Raw genomic sequence first — 19,942 nt, forward strand, 5'->3', positions numbered from 1 at the left:
TAGTGTCAGAGGGATCCCTTTTCTCCACACCCTCTCCAGCATTTATTATTTGTAGGCTTTATTATGATGGCCATTCTGACCAGTGTGAGATGGTACCTCATTGTATTTTTGAATTGCATTTCTCTAATAACCATCTTTTCTTTTATAGGAAAATGGCATTCCTACAAAAAGAGCACGAAATGATGAATATGAGGTATATCTAAAGGTTTTTATTTGTGTGTATCACTTATATTGTCTTTTAAAGACCCTGATGGTAGTCTGCATTTGTAAAGTGATGCTGAATTATTTTCCGTCGCAGAACTTATGAATGCATCCTGATGTTTTTATTCTAGTCTCTCTTTAAGGCAGCTAGGGACAATATTATCATTTTACTTTATTCCCTTATGGTAAAATATATGTAACATGACATTTACCGTATTATTTATTGTACACTTTTTAAGTGTACAGTTCAGCAACATTAAATTCTGTACCATGTTATACAATCATCACTGCTATCCATCTCCAGAACTTTTTCATTTTTTCAAACTGAAACTCTGGACCCATTAAGCAATAGCTCTCCACTCCACGTCCACACAGCCCCTGGTAACCACTGTGCTACTTTCTGTTTATAAATCTGACTATTCTAGGATCCAGGAATATATGCTATATTCCAACTATATGCTAAAATAAATACATTCTAAATCCATCTTTAAATATATGACTGTCAAACTTTTAATTGTTTTTGACTTAGGACCAGAACATTTAACTGATATCTGTCTTCCCATTTCTTTCTGTTGATTCCTTTTTATCTTGCTGATTCCAGGAAACATTTCCTGCCTCTTAGCCTTCTTTTCCCTTCCTAACCTTATTGCCCTCTAGTCTCGTCTGGCTGAAACTTTTGACCCCAGCCTTTGAATCTACTTCCAAGCATAGCTGTGGGGCTGTTTAATTCCTATCAGCTTTTCCTGCCCCCCATCTTGTATTTTACTAAACTGATGTTTGTCAGATGGTCCTAAACCATCTGCATTGGAACTGCTTAGGGCACTTGTTAATATTTCAGATTCCTGGTCCATTCCGTATCTACTAAATTCATGCGGACTGGGTAGTCTTCACATTTAAGTGTTCTGTGCTCAGTCACTCAGTTGTGTCCGACTCTTTGTGACCCCTGGGCTATAGCCCTCTAGGCTCCTCTGTCCATGGGATTTCTGAGGCAAAAATACTGGAGTGGGTTGCCATTTCTTTCTCCAGGGACTCTTTCAGACTTAGAAATCGAACCTTTGTCTCTTGTGTCTCCTGCATTGGCTAGTGGATTCTTTCCCAGTGTGCCCAAAACAAGTGTCCCAGGGCATCCTGTACGCTCGGAAGTTTGAGAGTCATTGCTCTCCATAATGGATAAATAGACATCCAGGGGCTCAAGTCTTTATGGGTTCCTAGAGACTGTGAGTGTTAACCTGAAAGCAGTTGTTTCAGTGGCAAAAATGTTTACTGCGTATATATAGTAGTAGTGCTTAGTGAGTCAGTTGTGTCGGAATCTATATGACCCCATGGACTGTAGCGCGCCAGGCTCCTCTGTCCGTGGGATTCTCCAGGCAAGAATACTGGAGTGCGTTGCCATGCCCTCCTCCAAGGGATCTTCCCAGACCGGACCCAGGTGTGCCGCATTGCAGGCAGATTCTTTACCATCTGAGCCACCAGGGAAACCAACTTAAACTTTAATTTTTAGAACATAGTTTGTGTGTTGGTGACTACCTGATTTTTGATTTGAGATTTTTTTTTTTAATTCTTTTCTATTTCCCCCACCCCTCAGGCCGTGGCAACTACTTTCCTACTCTCTTTCTATGAATTTGGCTTTTTAAAACTTTTCAGATTCTACCTGGAAGTGGTGCATGCAGTATGTGTCTTTTTCTGTCTGACTTCTTTCACTGAGCATAATACCTTCCAGGTTCACCCATCCTGTCACCAAGGGCAAGATGTCGTCCTTTCTCATGCTTGGATACTATTCTCTTGTATATATAAAAAATGTATTTGTCCATTTGTTGACAGGCACTGAGGTTGTTTCTGGGTCTTGGCTATTGTGAGTAATGCTATAACGGGCTTAGGAGTATAAGTATCTCCTCGGTATCCTGTTTTCCTTTTTTTGGATATATATACAAAAGTGGGATTGCTGGGTTATGTGGTAGTTCTATGTTCAGTTTTTTGAGGAACCTCCATGCTATGTTCCATTGCGGCTGCGCCAGTTTACATTTCTACCAACAGCGGACAAGGGTTCCTTTTCTCTGCATCCTCGCCAGGACTGTTATTTCTTATCTTTTTTCATGATAATCATTCTAATGGGCATGACCTGGTATCTTATTGTGAGTTCGATTTGCTTTCTTTCTCTTGATGATTAGTAATGTTGGCCATCTGTTTGTCTTCTTTGGAAAAGTATTTAAGACCTGTGCCCCTTTTTTTTTTTTTTTTGATGGATTGGTTTTTCACTATTAAATTACATGATTTCTTTATATATTTTGCTTATTAACCCTTTAACAGATATATGACTTGCAACTGTTTTCTTCCATTCCATAGGTTGCCTTTTCATTTTGTTAATTGTTACCTTTGCTGCGCAGAGCTTTTTACTTGAGTATGTTCCCACTTGTTTATTTTTGCATTTGTTGCCTTAGCTTTAATGTCAAATCCAAGTTTATTTGATATTTTAAGGGTTAGAACAAGGATAGAAGGGTTATTTCCTTTCTTTTTACACCCCAAGAATATAGATAATGCAGTGTTAGAGAATCTGCCTGCCAATGCAGGAGACACAAGCGACAAGGGTTCCACTCCTGGGGTCGAGAAGATCCCCTGGAGAAGGAAATGGCAACTCACTCCAGTATTCTTGCCTGGGAATTCCCATGGACAGAGGAGCCTGGCAGGCTGCAGTCCATGGTGTTGCAGAGAGTCACACAGCACTGAGCACACACACACATAAAATCTACTGACTGCTTTTTCATCCTTTTTTTTTTTTCCCTGCAATAAAAATAGAAGGGAAAAAAATAGAAAAAAGAACTGAAGGAAGAGGTAAATGTCCCTAACCCAACATTCCGAATTTGAAACATGTCCCCTTGTGTCTTTGTGATTTTCTAATAAATTTCAGCAGGCTACTTTTGGTTTGTAATTAACATTAATCTTAGAATAAACAGACTGACATTAGCTTTAAAAAATTACAGGTCATGTGCATTTTAGCCCAAGAGAAGAAAAGCAGACTGGAAGTACACTCCTAGAGATCAGGAGCAAATGATGAGGAAGAGTGTAGTTTGCAGGCTTAAAATTCAAACCTGATCCATTGTTCTCCTGGCGTAATTCAAGTCTCTGTGAGGGGTTTTGGTGGGTGTCATTCTGTAAAAGGATTGGCACCAGCTTTGTCTTCTCTGTCACCTCTGAGTATTCATCTGCATGCATTTCTTCTCTTATAGCCAGACTTTCAGGGATGAATAAATTATGTGAACATCTGCCGTTTACTTAGGTTTTTCTTTTTAACAGCTACTTCAGACATATTTAAACAGGTGCTGGGGTACCTCATGAAAGAGCATAGAAAATGAAACATAACGGCAGGCCTGTATATAAGGCTGCTAAGATAGATATGAGGCGTATTTCTCAGGAGCAGTTGTTGAGAGTGCATTCTCAACTTTGTTCTTTATCTCATTATGAGTGTGCAGTTTTGTCGTGGTAAACTTCAGTCTTATCTAGAAGAACTTAAAAACCATCATTATTTCTTTGGCTTGATTTATATTTAATTGTGTAAATGGCATTCTTTAAGTTAACAGCATTCCTGTTTCACTAAGAAAACCCCAGATATTGTTTAGCAGTGCTTTAAACCAGAGGTTCTCAACTCTGGCTGCATATTAAAATTGCTTAGAGAGCTTTTAGAAATAAGCAATGCCCTGGCTTCACCACAGAACCACTGAATTCAAATATGTAGGAGATGGGGGCTCTAGAAATCTCTTAAAAAAAAAAATCAATTCCAGCTCTCCAGGTGATTTTACTGTGTGGCATAGTTGAGAATAACTATATTTAATCACTGCTTCTCAAATGATCTGTGGTAAAAGATAGTTTTTTGGTTTATTTCTAATCTTTCGTGAACTGATATTGATACTTTAAAAATTACAATCAAAATGAACTATTAGAAAAACTTAATTCAAGTTCCAAATACTTATTAATAGGTCTGACAGTCATAAAAATTACTTGGTCAAATTGTTATAAATGTTTCTAAAGGAGCCGGTAACAAGTTGGTAACAGTCAACTTGCAGCTTAGCCCTGGTCCATGACCACACTTGGATGAAGACTGTTTTAAACCGTTGCTTTGATAAGTTGTTAGTTACTGATATCAGAATGGGAAGCAAGCCAACTTTAAACATAGACCTTTTCTCTCTCTTTTTATAAAATAATTTTGTTTATTTTTGGCTGCGCTATGTCTTCTGTTGCTTGGGCCCTCTCTAGCTGCAGCGAGCAGGGGCCTCTCTAGCTGAGGTGCTCAGGCCTCTCATTGTGGTGGCTCCTTTTGTTGTGGAGCACAGGCTTTAGGGTGCATGGGCTTCAGTAGTTGCAGTTCCTGGGCTCCAGAGCACAGGCTCAGTAGTTGTGGCACATGGGCTCAGTAGTTGTGGGGCATGGGCTTATTTGCTCCTTGGTATATGAGATCTTCCCAGCCTAGAGATCAAATCCATGTCTCCTGCATTGGCAGGCAAATTCTTTACCACTGAACCACCAGGGAATCCCTAAGGCTTTTTCTTTGTAAGGCCATTACTGTAGAAAATTATTTTTAGTCACCACTGATCTAGAGTTTCCTTTGTTAAGTACGCTACAAGTTCAGAAATGGTAAAAAGAAGCAGTGGTTCTTTTGTAACTTTAGGGAATCTGAGATCATTAGATAATGTAAGCTAAGCTTTGTAACTCTTTGTAAGCTTTATAACTACCTATACTGATGGCCTCAATTTTACATTATGATAGAAATAACTTGGATTTAAATTTTTTTTTTTATGATTTTCAAAATATTTTACTTCTTAATTGTCTGTGTATTTTCATTTAAAGCACATAATTCGTCTTCACAACTTTGTGTGGGATGAGGACAGAGATTATCACATTTACTTTGCAGACTGGAAAAGTGAGACACTCAGTGCTCACTTTTGTTTTAGTTGGAAAGTAATTGAAACATGTTTCTTGGCTCCATTCTGATTCTGTCCCTACCTTGCAAAGGTATTTCCAGAAATGTAGCAACTTCTGACACCGTGCAGTAGTGGTCAAGTAACATAATCAGGCTTAAATTCTGTTATACTTTAACCAACTTCTCTAATTTTTTAGTAGGAATTTAAGGCATAGGCAGACATATGATGCAGACTTTTTACATTTTTTGTAGGAAAAAAATAAAACATTCTCATGCAGGAGATAAGTGAAAAAATAAAAGATGACAACATTAAAAAAATGTTTTCTTTGTTGTTTTTTATATTGCAGAATGTGTTTAACATGGTTGTGGAAGTACCTCGGTGGACAAATGCTAAAATGGAGGTATGAAATATCCTATTAGCATCAAATGGAATAATTAATAATGATATAAAATTTTGTTTCAAGTTGTTTGTCATAATATTTTGAATTTGGGATGGTTGACAAGTTTCTTTATAATGGACAATGGAAAATATTCTTGCAAACTTACTTTGAATCTATTTTCAAAAAAGAAAATATTATTCCAAGCTGAATTTACACTTTAAAGAGAATATATTCTTTTTTGCCTCTCTATTTTGTTATACACATATTTATTTAATTTTCCTTGACTCCTGTGTCTTTGAAAATAGCAAATACTTTTAAGGTTTTCTTAAATAGGTTCTGAGATGTATTTTGTTCATAGACACAATTGCAGCATATTTGGGGCTGACAATTTTGGTTCCTAAGGACTTAATTCTCCGAGGAGTTAAAGTGTTTTTCTGGCCAACTCTTGATTTCTGAGTACTTTCTAAGAGCATCTAGTATTCCCCTGGTTAGTTTTTAAAATTAATGACTTTTTCTTGATTTTTCTTGATAGGTGTGAACCTATCAAGAACTTCCTTTTTGCTTTTCAGAATTTTATTGTTTGATCTTCAGTTAAGTAAGGTCCCTATTTCTGAGTGAAATTTAATTTATGGTACTTTGTTTCGTTATCTAAGTTTTCTGCAACTTTGGATGTGAAGGTAGGTATTATTTTACATGTTTAAGTTAAGATAGTTTTATCAGTATATGTTTTGCAGATTCTATATTTGGAGAATTATTTCTCTAAATATAAAATAGTAGGTTTTTTGGTCAATATTTTAATAGGAAAAAGTAATTAGATTCTTCTTTTGCTCATCTTGCTTTTGGTACAATGTTTTATTGTTCTTGGCTACTCTCTACCTCACTTGGGTGTAGGATCAAGAACCTATGAGATCTTACCTAATTTAAGCAGTGTTTATTCATTCAAACATGGCTTCAGTTATTTTTTGTTTACTTTTGTAGGATAGTTTTTTTTTTTTTTTTTGCCATGGCAATTTGAATATGTTTGATTGAAAGGTAACTTTGAAATGAAATCACTTAGTGAAAAATCTTTATTATAAGATTGATGGTAGAAAACCCAAGTAGTAACAAAAAGCAACTTGATTAATCCTTAGCTTCTCGCCATTTCAATAATATTTATTATTTGTGTTAAAAATAATGAGTTCATAAGTAATAGAGTGCCAAAATATATTATCTGACGTTTCCTTTCCAGTTTAATACAAAACAGTAAATTAGAAATAACAACCAGCTTAACTTATTTTTAAAGTTATCTTTGATCAATAAGTTGGAATACAAATATTTAGTCTGATAATGGCAGATTTAAAAATCCTGTTTGAATGTAGGATTAACCATTTTATGTCCCACACCCCTTTTCTCCCACAACCTGCTTAGATTGCCACGAAGGAACCACTGAATCCCATTAAACAAGATGTAAAGGATGGCAAGCTTCGCTATGTGGCAAATATCTTTCCTCACAAGGGTTATATATGGAATTATGGTGCCCTCCCTCAGGTAACATTTTTGTTATAATGGTAAAACTTCTCTGTCTTCTGAAAAAATTGCCTTGTAAATCCTGTGAACTACTTGAATTTAAATTGAGGACATGTCAGTGAGAGATTTGTAAATTTAAAATTTTTTTAATGTGGAATTTTATTGTATCAATAAATTTTTTTTCAAACTGTATATATGTCTGTACTCAGATTCTCAGAGTTAGGTATTTAGAATACTCACATTTGGCATTTTGAACACATTTCTGTTTCTGAGCTTGGCTATTAAGAGTCAGTGGAAAATATTTTATCTCCTTTATCTGCAGTCATTTTTTTGGATATGACAAGTTATACTTGTATATACATTCATACATGACAGCATGAATTTTATTTTTTAAACTTTAACAGATGAACCTATTAAATTGTTACCTCTTTCAGAACTCATTGTGAATTGAATAAGGCAACTTAATTATATATTGTTAAGAATTTATGACTTTTCAGTAGGAAGCAATGAAAACAATGGCTAAGTGATGGTAAAGCAGCATTCCGATTAGAGAGTAACACTTGCTATTTGCTTTTCTTCCTTTTTTCTCCTTTTTTGTTTTTTTTCTTATGTTTCCTCATTCCTAGGAAGTGGTAACTCCTTCCAGATAATTTAGTGAGTAACACTCAGAATATGCAGAATCAGAAGTCTAGGTTTGGAGACATAAAGAAGCATCTGCCTTTATGTTTATAAAAACCTTTAGAGCATCTGTCTATCTGGATATTTTTATATTTTAATTTTGTTTATTAATTTTAATATTTTGTGTGAAATTCCAAGATTCTATTTGGGAAATATCTGAGAAAAGGGGTTCTTGTTTTATCTAACTCAAAAAAAAAAAAAACAAAAAAAAAACCAGCTGCCCATGTAGAATAAACAGTTGCAGGAAAAGAAAAAAGAAAATTGTTTTCTAAAGAGTCAGACTGCCTTTGATGGCAGTTAGACCACCCACATGGATACATTCTTGGTTAAAACAGGCGCTTCTAAAATGGTGTGCTAAGAATGAGGATGTTTGTTGAAACTAAGACCACAGGATTTCTGACTTCCCAGGTGCCTAAGTAGACATTCTGTTTGACCTGGCAGTGAAAGGGTGAGAACCTTTTTGTTAAGCTTAGGGGATACTGTCTGCAGAAGATGGAGAGATGAGGAGAGGGCCTAACAAGCCACTGAATTAAAGGAAGACAAAAATAGACCTTTGAAAAGTAGAGTAGTTGTTATTGATCAGTCCTGTCCAACTCTTTGCAACCCCACAGACTGTAGCCCTCCAGGCTCCTCTGTCCTTGGGATTCCCCAGGAAAGAATACTGGAGTGGATTGCCATTTCCTTCTTCAGGGGAAAAGTAGAGTAAGCAGAGGATAAACTAAAGTTCATCTATTTATTTCATTAAACATTTATTAAGGATTTATGTGCTAGACTGTATTTAGGTGTTGGGTAGACACAGAAAAATGAGATATAAATATAAGATTAGTGCAGCATAAGTGATAAGAATGTTGATTTTAGAGCCAGCTTGCCACCAACTAGTAATGTGACTTGGGCAAGTTCTTTTGTTTTTCTGGACCTCATTTTCTTCATCTGTAACAGAGAGATGATAAGATACTGCATGTGGTCCTGTTGAGGTTAAATGAGTTATTGTATGTTCATGTTAGAATAATGCCTAATGGACAGTGATCACATTGTTGTTACCACTGGTACTTTTACTATTATCTGGTTGTTTTTTTTTTTTTTTTAAAGCATTTATAGTCTCCTGGAGGTGGGATGATCAACAACTAAATTAGTGGCTACAGTGGAGCATAATAGATTCTAATTAACTCATCTTTTGTAGTTTATCTATTTAAAGTTATGACGTATTTTTGTATTCCTCTGGATGTGTTTGAATGTTCAAGGTGCTCTTCCATGCTATTATATTAGTCTGTGAGGTGCAATAGTTCTTCAGCTAGAGCAGAAATTAGACTCTTAATCTTGGTTCTTAATGTCCCCTGCATTCACCACTGCCTACTGAAATTTCATACTCCACCTAGTATCCAAAAATACCATTTTTGTCCATATGAGACCCTTTTAATGCCTTCCTATTGCTGAAAGGATAAAATGAAACATTCCTAACATAGCTGCTCAACCCTTTCATGGTCTGGCCCTACTTAGCCAGCCTTACTCTGCAGCCTTTTTCCTCCTCGCTTCCCTCCCACCACAGCAGCATCTTCAGTGTCTCAAGTTTCCCTTGTCATTTTCACACCAGCTCTTCCTTCACAGAGCTGTTCATTTCTTCAGGACCCATTTTTTGAGTAACTGATGTTTGCCAGACCATGTTCTAAGTACTGGAGGTAGAGCAGCGATATCAGTGACAAAAATTCGTATGGAACTTTTATTCTAAGAGACAGACAAAAAAAAAAGTAAGAACGTATAGTATGTCATATGGTGGTAAGTGTGTTGGAGAATAATCAAATAGGAAATGGGTCTAGGGTGTGTGGGAATTGTTGCAGTTGGGAGGAAGACCTCAGCGTGGAGCTATTTTCTAACAGGAGACCAGGAGAAAGTGAGATGGTGGCATCTTAGAAAGTGAGTGCCATCCCAGGCCATTTAGAGGAGCTCATCAAGAAACATGAGGTATAAAAGTCTAGAGGTGGAAGGAGGGCTCGTGTGTCTCAGAAAGGAGGCCACTGTGGATAGGATGGAAGTGAGGAAGAGGAAATAGACCTGTATTCTCTCTGCCATTTTTAACCAGAGATCTTTACTCTCTTTTTAAACCTAAACTGATGGTGGTGGTGGTGGTGGTGTGTGTGTGTGAGAGAGTCCTCAGCAGAAAAATAGATTGCACAGAAGTTAACACCAAGCAAAAATAACTACATTGATTCATGTTTATATAAAGTTGAAATTAAGCCAGTTGTTTATGGACAAGGTAATGTACCCAACTGTCTGAGCAGTGAAGAACTCACCTGCCAATGCAGGAGATGTGGGTTTGATCCCTGGGTGGCAAAGAGCCCCTGGAGAAGGAAATGGAAACCCACTGTAGTATTCTTTCTGAAATTTCATGGAAATTTCATGGACAGAGGAGCCTGGTAGGCTGTCACAAAAGAGTCATACACAACTTAGTGACTAAATAACAACAAATGTACCCAGTATTTTTTTTGCATCCTTGTCAACGTTAAGACAGAGTGAGCCTGTTAAATTGAAAGCCAGCCTCTGGCGCATTTATGTTTTTGATCTCATGTCCAGCTTCTCCTTCTGCTCCTCCTCCTGCTCCTAACCCCAACACTGACCTCCTCATGATTCCTCTGAGGCTCTAGGCGTACTCCTGCCTCAAGCTTTCACACTCACTGTGTCCCCGGCTCTGGATATATTTTCCCAATGTACACAACGCCCTCCTTCCTTCAGTGTTTGCTCATCAGTTGCCTCCTTCATGATGTCTGCCTCTAACATCCTTTACTGTTTTAACCCTGTGTACTCCCATCGTTCTTCCATACTTTTTTTTTTCCCCTTTTCCATTACACCTGTCAACTTCTGACACGCTATATAATTTGTGGTGGTTTAGTCGCTAAGTCATGTCTGACTCTTGAGACCTCACGGACTGTATGTAACCTGCCAGGCTCCTCTGTCCATGGGATTCTCCAGGCAAGAATACTGGAGTGGGTTGCCATTTCCTTCTCCAATATATAATTTAGTTTTTAAGTTTATTGTAAATGTGTTCTAGTTAGAATGTAGTCTCATGAGGGCAGGGATTCTGTTTGTTTTGTTTGCTGTTGTCTTTCAACTGCCCTGGTTAGTGTCTGGCACCGAGTTAGGTGATCAGTAAATATTTGGGGGATAAGTGAATCCATGAATGCATGGTGTGTATTGCATATGGTTTGTAGGCATGTGTGGGTTTTGCTATTCTCTTGTGATACATCTTGTAACAGTGGGGAATTTGTTCAGAGCAGTTACCAAGCCAACCATGCTTGGAAGAACACTGAAGCAGCAGAATACTGTTTAAGCAGAAGCCTCTCCATGTAGTCGTCAGTGCGCTCTTGTTGTTGCAAACCTTCATCTGCCTAGACTGTGTAACCCTACTGATAACTTCTCCTGCACTGGCGATGATGACTTCCTCAAAGTTTGAGTTTGGACTAGGCAAAATCATCTTTGTTTGTCTTCCCCTAATTGTTCATATTTCCCACATATTATTCAAGTGTTGTAACTTTCTGTGTAAATATTTAGAAGACTCATCTAAATAATGTCAAAGGACTAGAATCACTAAATTCAAAATTTCTTCAGTCTTACTGGTATATCATTGTGTTATTATTTGAACTTCATTATAATTTGGTTCCTTGACCCCAAGTTGCATTTAGTACTACTTCTTAGCTTTATAACCTGGAACCAGTGACTAAATGTAACCAGGCCTATTTGTTCATCTGTGTCACCCTGCCATCTACCCCACAAGGCTATTGTGGAATTCGAATGAGATGACCAAAAACAAGGTTAAGCCCTCAATGAGTGTTTGGTGGTATTATCTCAGTGATGACACTGTTGCCACTGATATTAGCTGCTACTAGTGAAATAGCTTTTGCTCCAAATTGAAGCTGGTGAAGTACCAGTAGAAGTTGAGCAGATCTTACTTGACTTGGAGATAGGAGTTCTGCTTGATCAGGAAGTAGTACTCAAGAAGTCTGTATACTCAGTTCTGTACCATTCAGTGATATTTTGGCAAGACTTAAGGACCAGAGCATGGTAATTACTGATGTATTGGTTAATATTTATAAGATTATAAAGTAATGATCTCAGGTACCTGCATGAGGATGAGTAGATTTGTTTTAGGTTAGATCAGTAATCTGTGTATATTGAGGTTTTTTTCATAGCTTTATAGCTATGCTTTGTATTAGTTTAACATTATTTGTATTCTTGAGAGATTTTTAAACTTCTTTAAAGCTTTTCATGAATCTGTGCTAAAATTTTTCTGTGTACATAATATGTATACATATATACTACTACTGGGTATATATCTATAAGTCAGATTGCTAAGTTCTGAGTTTATTTTACTAGATATTCCCAAATGGTTTACAAAAGAAGTTGTAACAATATGCACTCCTACCAGTAGTAGCGTTTCAGGCTTCTTACATAATTATGAGTATTTAATGTTATCAGATTTTTTAAGTTTTTGAAATAGTGACTCATTTTGGTTTTAATTTGTATTTCTCTGATCAGATTGGTTATCTTTTCATATATTTATAAGTCATTCATGTTTCCTCTAAGAATTACCTGTTCCTGACTTTGACCCATTTTGTATTGTTTTGCTTTCTCATACTTAGTTGTAGAAGTTATTTCTAAAGTCTGGATGCTCGCCCTTGTCAGTTTTGTGAAACAAATATTAAGAATAGGGATTTCATCTTCTGGATATTTCTTTGCTAGCTTGACTGCTTTTCAAGTTGTTTCTCTGCCTAGTTTTAAGCCTAGACACTTAAAACTCCACTAGAGAGTGTGATTAAAGTTTTAAATTTGTCAAGATTTCTTCTGGTGATTGCTTGAAATTATACTGTATTTTCAAGTTAAGTTAGAAATCGTTTAGTATGACTCTCTTTTTGTAGTAAAAAACCAAGCCCTGAAGATATAGAGCACTGAATGCGGAACTAGAAATAGAAAGAACCAGTATGGTGTTTTTTCTGGTGAGGGAGATCTTGAAGAACTGGCCCTAAAATTGACAGCATTGTTATAGGTTAAGAAATTTGCCTGTATGTATTTATTTCCTCAATAGAAAGAACTAAATTGATAGGTAAAAAATGTAATTGGAGTTTCTGAAGAGAATGAAGACAGTTTTTGTGTCAATACGAAGAAGGACTTTTGTAGAAAAATTAACTCTGAACACAGTGGGTTAAGTTATTTCATTAATTTGTGAGCTTCCTGGTTACTGGTAGTATTTATGCAGATTATGAAGGACCACTAACAATCATAGAATTCAGAGATAGGATGTATCTAGCAACTGTCTTATTGAAGACCTTCTTTTTATAGGTGAGGATACTGAGGTCTGAATGTTTTGGCCTAGGTAGTTTGTGGCTAAAATAGGACTAGAATCTAGGTATTGTCCTTCAGGCTAGAGTGACTTCTAGCTTATCACATTTGCTCCCTTCTGAGAATGAGAAGATACCCCTCGTCCAAGGTAAGGAGCAATGGCTGCGCTTTGCTGGAGCAGCCTTGAAGAGATACCCCATGCCCAAGGTAAGAGAAACCTAAGTAAGACGGTAGTTGTTGCAAGAGGGCATCAGAGGGCAAACGCAAATGAAACCATACTCACAGAAGACTAGTCAATCTAATCACACTAGGACCACAGCCTTGTCTAACTCAATGAAACTAAGCCATGCCCCTGGGGCAACCCAAGATGGGTGGATCATGGTGGAGAGATCTGACAGAATGTGGTCCACTGGAGAAGGGAATGGCAAACCACTTCAGTATTCTTGCCTTGAGAACCCCATGAACAGTATGAAAAGGCAAAATGATAGGATACTGAAAGAGAAACTCCCCAGGTCAGTAGGTGCCCAATATGCTACTGGAGATCAGTGGAGAAATAACTCCAGAAAGAATGAAGGGATGGAGCCAAAGCAAAAACAATACCCAGTTGTGGATGTGAACTGGTGATAGAAGCAAGGTCCGATGCTGTAAAGAGCAATATTGCATAGGAACCTGGAATGTCAGGTCCATGAATCAAGGCAAATTGGAAGTGGTCAAACAGGAGATGGCAAGAGTGAATGTTGACATTCTAGGAATCAGCGAACTGAAATGGACTGGAATGGATGAATTTAACTCAGATGACCATTATATCTACTACTGCGGGCAGGAATCCCTCAGAAGAAATGGAGTGGCCATCATGGTCAACAAAAGAGTCCGAAATGCAGTACAATCTCAAAAACGACAGAATGATCTCTGTTCATTTCCAAGGCAAACCATTCAATATCACAGTAATCCAAGTCTATGCCCCCAACCACTAACCCTGAAGAAGCTGAAGTTGAACGGTTCTATGAAGACCTACAAGACCTTTTAGAACTAACACCCAGAAAAGATGTCCTTTTCATTATAGGGGACTGGAATGCAAAAGTAGGAAGTCAAGAAACACCTGGAGTAACAAGCAAATTTGGTCTTGGAATACGGAATGAAGCAGGGCAAAGACTAATAGAGTTTTGCCAAGAAAATGCACTGGTCATAACAAACACCCTCTTCCAACAACACAAGAGAAGACTATACATGGACATCACCAGATGGTCAACACTGAAATCAGATTGATTATATTCTTTGCCGCCAAAGATGGAGAAGCTCTATACAGTCAGCAAAAACAAGACCAGGAGCTGACTGTGGCTCAGACCATGAACTCCTTATTGCCAAATTCAGACTGAAATTGAAGAAAGTAGGGAAAACCACTAGACCATTCAGGTATGACCTAAATCAAATCCCTTATGATTATATAGTGGAAGTGAGAAATAGATTTAAGGGCCTAGATCTGATAGATAGAGTGCCTGATGAACTATGGAATGAGGTTCCTGACATTGTACAGGAGACAGGGATCAAGACCACTCCCATAGAAAAGAAATGCAAAAAATCAAAATGGCTGTCTGGGGAGGCCTTACAAATAGCTGTGAAAAGAAGAGAAGTGAAAAGCAAAGGAGAAAAGGAAAGATATAAACATCTGAATGCAGAGTTCCAAAGAATAGCAAGAAGAGATAAGAAAGCCTTCTTCAGTGATCAATGCAAAGAAATAGAGGAAAACAACAGAATGGGAAAGACTAGGGATCTCTTCAAGAAAATCATAGATACCAAAGGGACATTTCATGCAAAGATGAGCTCGATAAAGGACAGAAATGGTATGGACCTAACAGAAGCAGAAGATATTAAGAAGAGATGGCAAGAATACACAGAAGAACTGTACAAAAAAGATCTTCATGATCCAGATAATCACGATGGTGTGATCACTGACCTAGAGCCAGACATCCTGGAATGTGAAGTCAAGTGGGCCTTAGAAAGCATCACTACGAACAAAGCTAGTGGAGGTGATGGAATTCCAGTTGAGCTATTTCAAATCCTGAAAGATGATGCTGTGAAAGTGCTACACTCAGTATGCCAGCAAATTTGGAAAACTCAGCAGTGGCCACAGGACTGGAAAAGGTCAGTTTTCATTCCAATCCCAAAGAAAGGCAATGCCAAAGGATGCTCAAACTACCGCACAATTGTACTCATCTCAGACGCTAGTAAAGTGATGCTCAAAATTCTCCAAGCCAGGCTTCAGCAATACATGAACGGTGAACTTCCTGATGTTCAAGCTGGTTTTAGAAAAGGCAGAGGAACCAGAGATCAAATTGCCAACATCCGCTGGATCATGGAAAAAGCAAGAGAGTTCCAGAAAAACATCTATTTCTGCTTTATTGACTATGCCAAAGCCTTTGACTGTGTGGATCACAATAAACTGTGGAAAATTCTGAAAGAGATGGGAATACCAGACCACCTGATCTGCCTCTTGAGAAATTTGTATGCAGGTCAGGAAGCAACAGTTAGAACTGGACATGGAACAACAGACTGGTTCCAAATAGGAAAAGGAGTTCGTCAAGGCTGCATATTGTCACCCTGTTTATTTAACTTATATGCAGAGTACATCATGAGAAACGCTGGACTGGAAGCACAAGCTGGAATCAAGATTGCCGGGAGAAATATCAATAACCTCAGATATGCAGATGACACTACCCTTATGGCAGAAAGTGAAGAGGAACTAAAAAGCCTCTTGATGAAAGTGAAAGTGGAGAGTGAAAAAGTTGGCTTAAAGCTCAACATTCAGAAAACGAAGATCATGGTGTCTGCTCCCATCACTTCATGGGAAATAGATGGGGAAACAGTGGAAACAGTGTCAGACTTTATTTTTCTGGGCTCCAAAATCACTACAGATGCTGACTGCACCCATGAAATTAAAAGACGCTTACTCCTTGGAAGGAAAGTTATGACCAACCTAGATAGCATATTCAAAAGCAGAGACGTTACTTTGCCAACAAAGGTCCATCTAGTCAAGGCTGTGGTTTTTCCTGTGGTCGTGTATGGATGTGAGAATTGGACTGTGAAGAAGGCTGAGCACTGAAGAATTGATGCTTTTGAACTGTGGTGTTGGAGAAGACTCTTGAGAGTCCCTAGGACTGCAAGGAGATCCAACCAGTCCATTCTGAAGGAGATCAGCCCTGGGATTTCTTTGGAAGGAATGATGCTAAAGCTGAAACTCCAGTACTTTGACCACCTCATGTGAAGAGTTGACTCATTGGAAAAGACTCTGATGCTGGGAGGGATTGGGGGCAGGAGGAGAAGGGGACGACAGAGGATGAGATGGCTGGATGGCATCACTGACTCGATGGACATGAGTCTGAGTGAACTCCGGGAGTTGGTGATGGACAGGGAGGCCTGGCGTGCTGCAATTCATGGGGTTGCAAAGAGTCCCACACAACTGAGGGACTGAACTGAACTGAACTGATAGGGTTTAGCTCTAAGTAGCATTCCTTTTTAATTATCTCTGTAAAATTAGAGGAGCCAGGCTTAGATAATCTGAAATTCTAGATAAGATTCTTAAGATGATGTTTTCTGCCTATCTTATAAATATGAGAGGATTCATTTCAGGGAACTTCTACAGTTCTATTCAGAATCAGCTAATTATGAGGGTCTTGAGGAAGGATGGTGCATAAGGGATCCTTAAACTTGATAATAAATTTCTGTTATGCTGTTCATTGGAGAAGGCAATGGCACCCCACTCCAGTACTCTTGCATGGAAAATCTCATGGACAGAGGAGCCTGGTGGGCTGCAGTCCATGGGATTGCTAGGAGTCGGACACAACTGAACGACTTCACTTTCACTTTTCACTTTCATGCATTGGAGAAGGAAATGGCAACCCACTCCAGTGTTCTTGCCTGGAGAATCCCAGGGATGGGGGAGCCTGGTGGGCTGCCATCTCTGGGGTCGCACAGAGTCGGACATGACTGAAGCGACTTAGCAGCAGCAGCAGTAGCATGCTGTTCATTTATAAAAATGCCCATGTATATAGTTTGTAGGCAACAAGGTGTAATCTCTTCAGAAAACTAAAGAGTTGACATCTTTTCATGCTTTTGTCAAATTCTTGAGATTTGATGAAAAGGTGGAGGATCTTTTAAATGGAATGAAATGAGACAAAAATGAATTTTTCTTTTCTTTGGTAGATACTCTCTTGTTCTTTAGTTTATGAAGGGAAAACTGGGTTTGTTCTATTAGAAGTCATTTAAAGTATAGGAAGTTTATTTTCAAATCTGTAAAGCAAGACTCAATGCTCTTACCATGTCAAAGAAAGCAAAAATGGAGGCAGCAATTCAGACATTTTGAGAAACAAGGGCACAGACAGCAGGAACATCGGAAGTGAAGCTCCAAATAAAAGTGAGCATGAATTTAGACAATGACTAAACTTTTTTTTTTTTAAACTTATATTTGGCAAAACTAATACAATATTGTAAAGACAATGACTAAACTTGCAAGAAGAGTGTGTTTGGAAATACCACCCTTTCAGATGTGATTATACAGACAAGTGAGAGACAGATGGGAGGAAATAGTATAAATCTGTTTTAATTATTATGATGCTTAAGAATGTATTGCCATGTTGGCATTGAGCCTATTTAATTTCTGAGAATTTTTTCCTTGGATTATGACTATCTGTAAAACTTTATGATGATGTGGAGAGATTATAGAGAGTATTAACCTATATTCCACCCCTACTTCTGTTTTTTAGACTTGGGAAGATCCCCATCGAAAAGATAAGAGCACAGACTGCTGTGGAGATAATGATCCTATTGATGTTTGTGAAATAGGCTCAAAGGTTTGTTTCATAGAGTGTTGTTCTAACATATGTTCTACTTTAGTCATGCCATAAAATTTCAGTTCTTTTCAGAAGGCACCAGTTCTTCAACTCTTCAAAGTTCTTGCCTGTTTATCCCTCTCATAAGTGAAGTCACTCGGTCATGTCCGACTCTTTGTGACCCCATGGACTGTAGCCTACCAGGCTCCTCAGTCCATGGAATTTTCTAAGCAAGAGTACTGGAGTGGATTGCCATTTCCTTCCCCAGGGTATCTTCCTGACCCAGGGATTGAACCCGGGTCTCCTGCATTGCAGGCAGACACTTTACTGTCTGAGCCACCAGTCCTTTTTTGTATCTTTACTTCCTTCTCTTAAACTGTGTGTTGGTAAACCCTAGCCCATGGCTAGTCAAATCCAGCTTGCCACCAGTTTTTATAAAGAACACAGCTCCGGCCTTTCATGTACATGTTGTCTGCGCTGCTTTCGAAGCACCACTGCAGTTGAAGAGGTTGGAAGAGATGCTGCAGTCTCAAGTATTTGCTGTCTGTCCTCTTACAGAATGAGTTTGCTAAGTCCTGCTTCGTCATCCTTGCCCGTTATCCAGGCAGAATGTACAATGCTGATGAGAACTAGCTGGTGCTTTTTTTGTGTGCCTGCTTCCAGGTTACTGGGGACAAGCAAAACTTCCACCCTCATAGGTTACTACTACCTGCAGAATTCTGTGTGTCTTCGCTCACATTCTTTCTCCTGTTTTCTGCTGCCTTTATCGCCAGTATTTATTATTCTCTGTTAAACTCCTTGTACTTGGTTCTCACTCTCAGCAGAGCATGTTGTCTTTAATTTTGTAGAGCTCCTAGAAACCCGCAGATAAGCATCCCTTTACTCTCCCCTTAGGCTCTCAAACAGATGTGCCTGTAAATACTCCTCCTTCCCTTCCTTCTGTTACTGAGACCAGGACTTCCCCTGGGTTCTCAATCCTGTCCCTTCCTGCCATTTGAATGACACTGTTTTCTTGACTCTGTTCTGTATTTACAACTGCCCTTTCTTTATTAAGGGCTTCCCTGATAGCTCAGCTGGTAAAGAATCCGCCTGTAATGTGGGAGACCTGAGTTCAATCCCTGGGTTGGGAAGAGCCCCTGCAGAAGGGAAAGGCTACCCACTCCAGTATTCTGGCCTGGAGAATTCCAGGGACTGTATAGTCCATGGGGTCGCAAAGAGTCGGACACAACTGAGTGACTTTCACTTTCACTTTTCTTCATTGACTTCCTTCCATATTCCTTTTCATAAGAAGACCTGTAAAAAGAGCAAACACTCATCTCTATCTCCTCCTTCCCACTTAATCTTCAGTCAGTTTAAAATTGTTTTCATCCCCCCATTATTTCAATGAAACCACTCTTACAAAGATCATCGGTAGCTTTCTTTTAACCAAATCCAACCTGCCCATTTCATATGTTTTGTATGACTTGAATTTACCTTGGAATTTTATGCCCTTAACCTCATCTTCCTTCTTCTATCAGTCTCTTTGCTTGACATCAGTTGTATCAGAGTGACTTGGATATCCTCTAATTCCTCCTTGGTTTCTTTTGTAGGCTGCTTTTCTTCTGCCTGCTCCTTAAGCATTGCTTAGCTTGAGAATTGTGCCATTGTTCAGCTCTTTTTCTCATGTGAGGACTCCCTTGGTGATCCAGTCCCAACCGTTTGTGGTTTTGCTCTCAAATTACTATCTCCAACTCAGACCCACATTCTCAGCTATCTGCATTTACACTTGACTGTCTCCCAGGCATCTCACACTTGTGTCCCAAACTGAATTCCTCGTTTCCTCCTCTCCACGTTACTCCTCTCAGTGAAGGACACCTGTCTTCCTTCCCTCCTTGCCTCCAGATTCTTAAGACAGAAACTGAGAAATCTTACAGATCATCCTTTGCTTCTCTTCATCTCATTAGTCTTGAGGTATTGACTCTGTGACCTAAATGGCCTTTAAATCTCTTTCTTTTGCATTATCACTGGAGCTAGCTTTGTCTAGTCCTCAATTATATTGCACTTGAATTATTCCTGCCACGGCCCAGTTTCCTTGCTAAGTCTTATTTTCCCCACCATCATTCATAGCAGAC

At 38.6% G+C, this 19,942-nt stretch overlaps 1 protein-coding gene across 4 annotated transcripts in view; it reads left to right on the forward strand.

The window, feature by feature from the left end:
• Positions 1-19,942, forward strand: part of PPA2 (inorganic pyrophosphatase 2) — a 97,852-nt gene that overhangs the window by 21,539 nt on the left and 56,371 nt on the right. Inside the window, exons 3-6 of one of the 4 annotated variants that reach the window (XM_061419476.1) lie at positions 149-193; positions 5,461-5,514; positions 6,901-7,020; positions 17,766-17,852. In XM_061419476.1, the coding sequence (XP_061275460.1) occupies positions 149-193; positions 5,461-5,514; positions 6,901-7,020; positions 17,766-17,852 (306 nt within the window). The remainder of the gene's footprint in view (positions 1-148; positions 194-5,460; positions 5,515-6,900; positions 7,021-17,765; positions 17,853-19,942) is intronic. The other 3 variants (XM_061419477.1, XM_061419478.1, XM_061419479.1) reach the window with 3 other exon arrangements.

Source organism: Bos javanicus, chromosome 6 (assembly GCF_032452875.1).
Source record: "Bos javanicus breed banteng chromosome 6, ARS-OSU_banteng_1.0, whole genome shotgun sequence".
In the NCBI taxonomy this organism is placed as follows: Eukaryota; Metazoa; Chordata; class Mammalia; order Artiodactyla; family Bovidae; genus Bos; species Bos javanicus.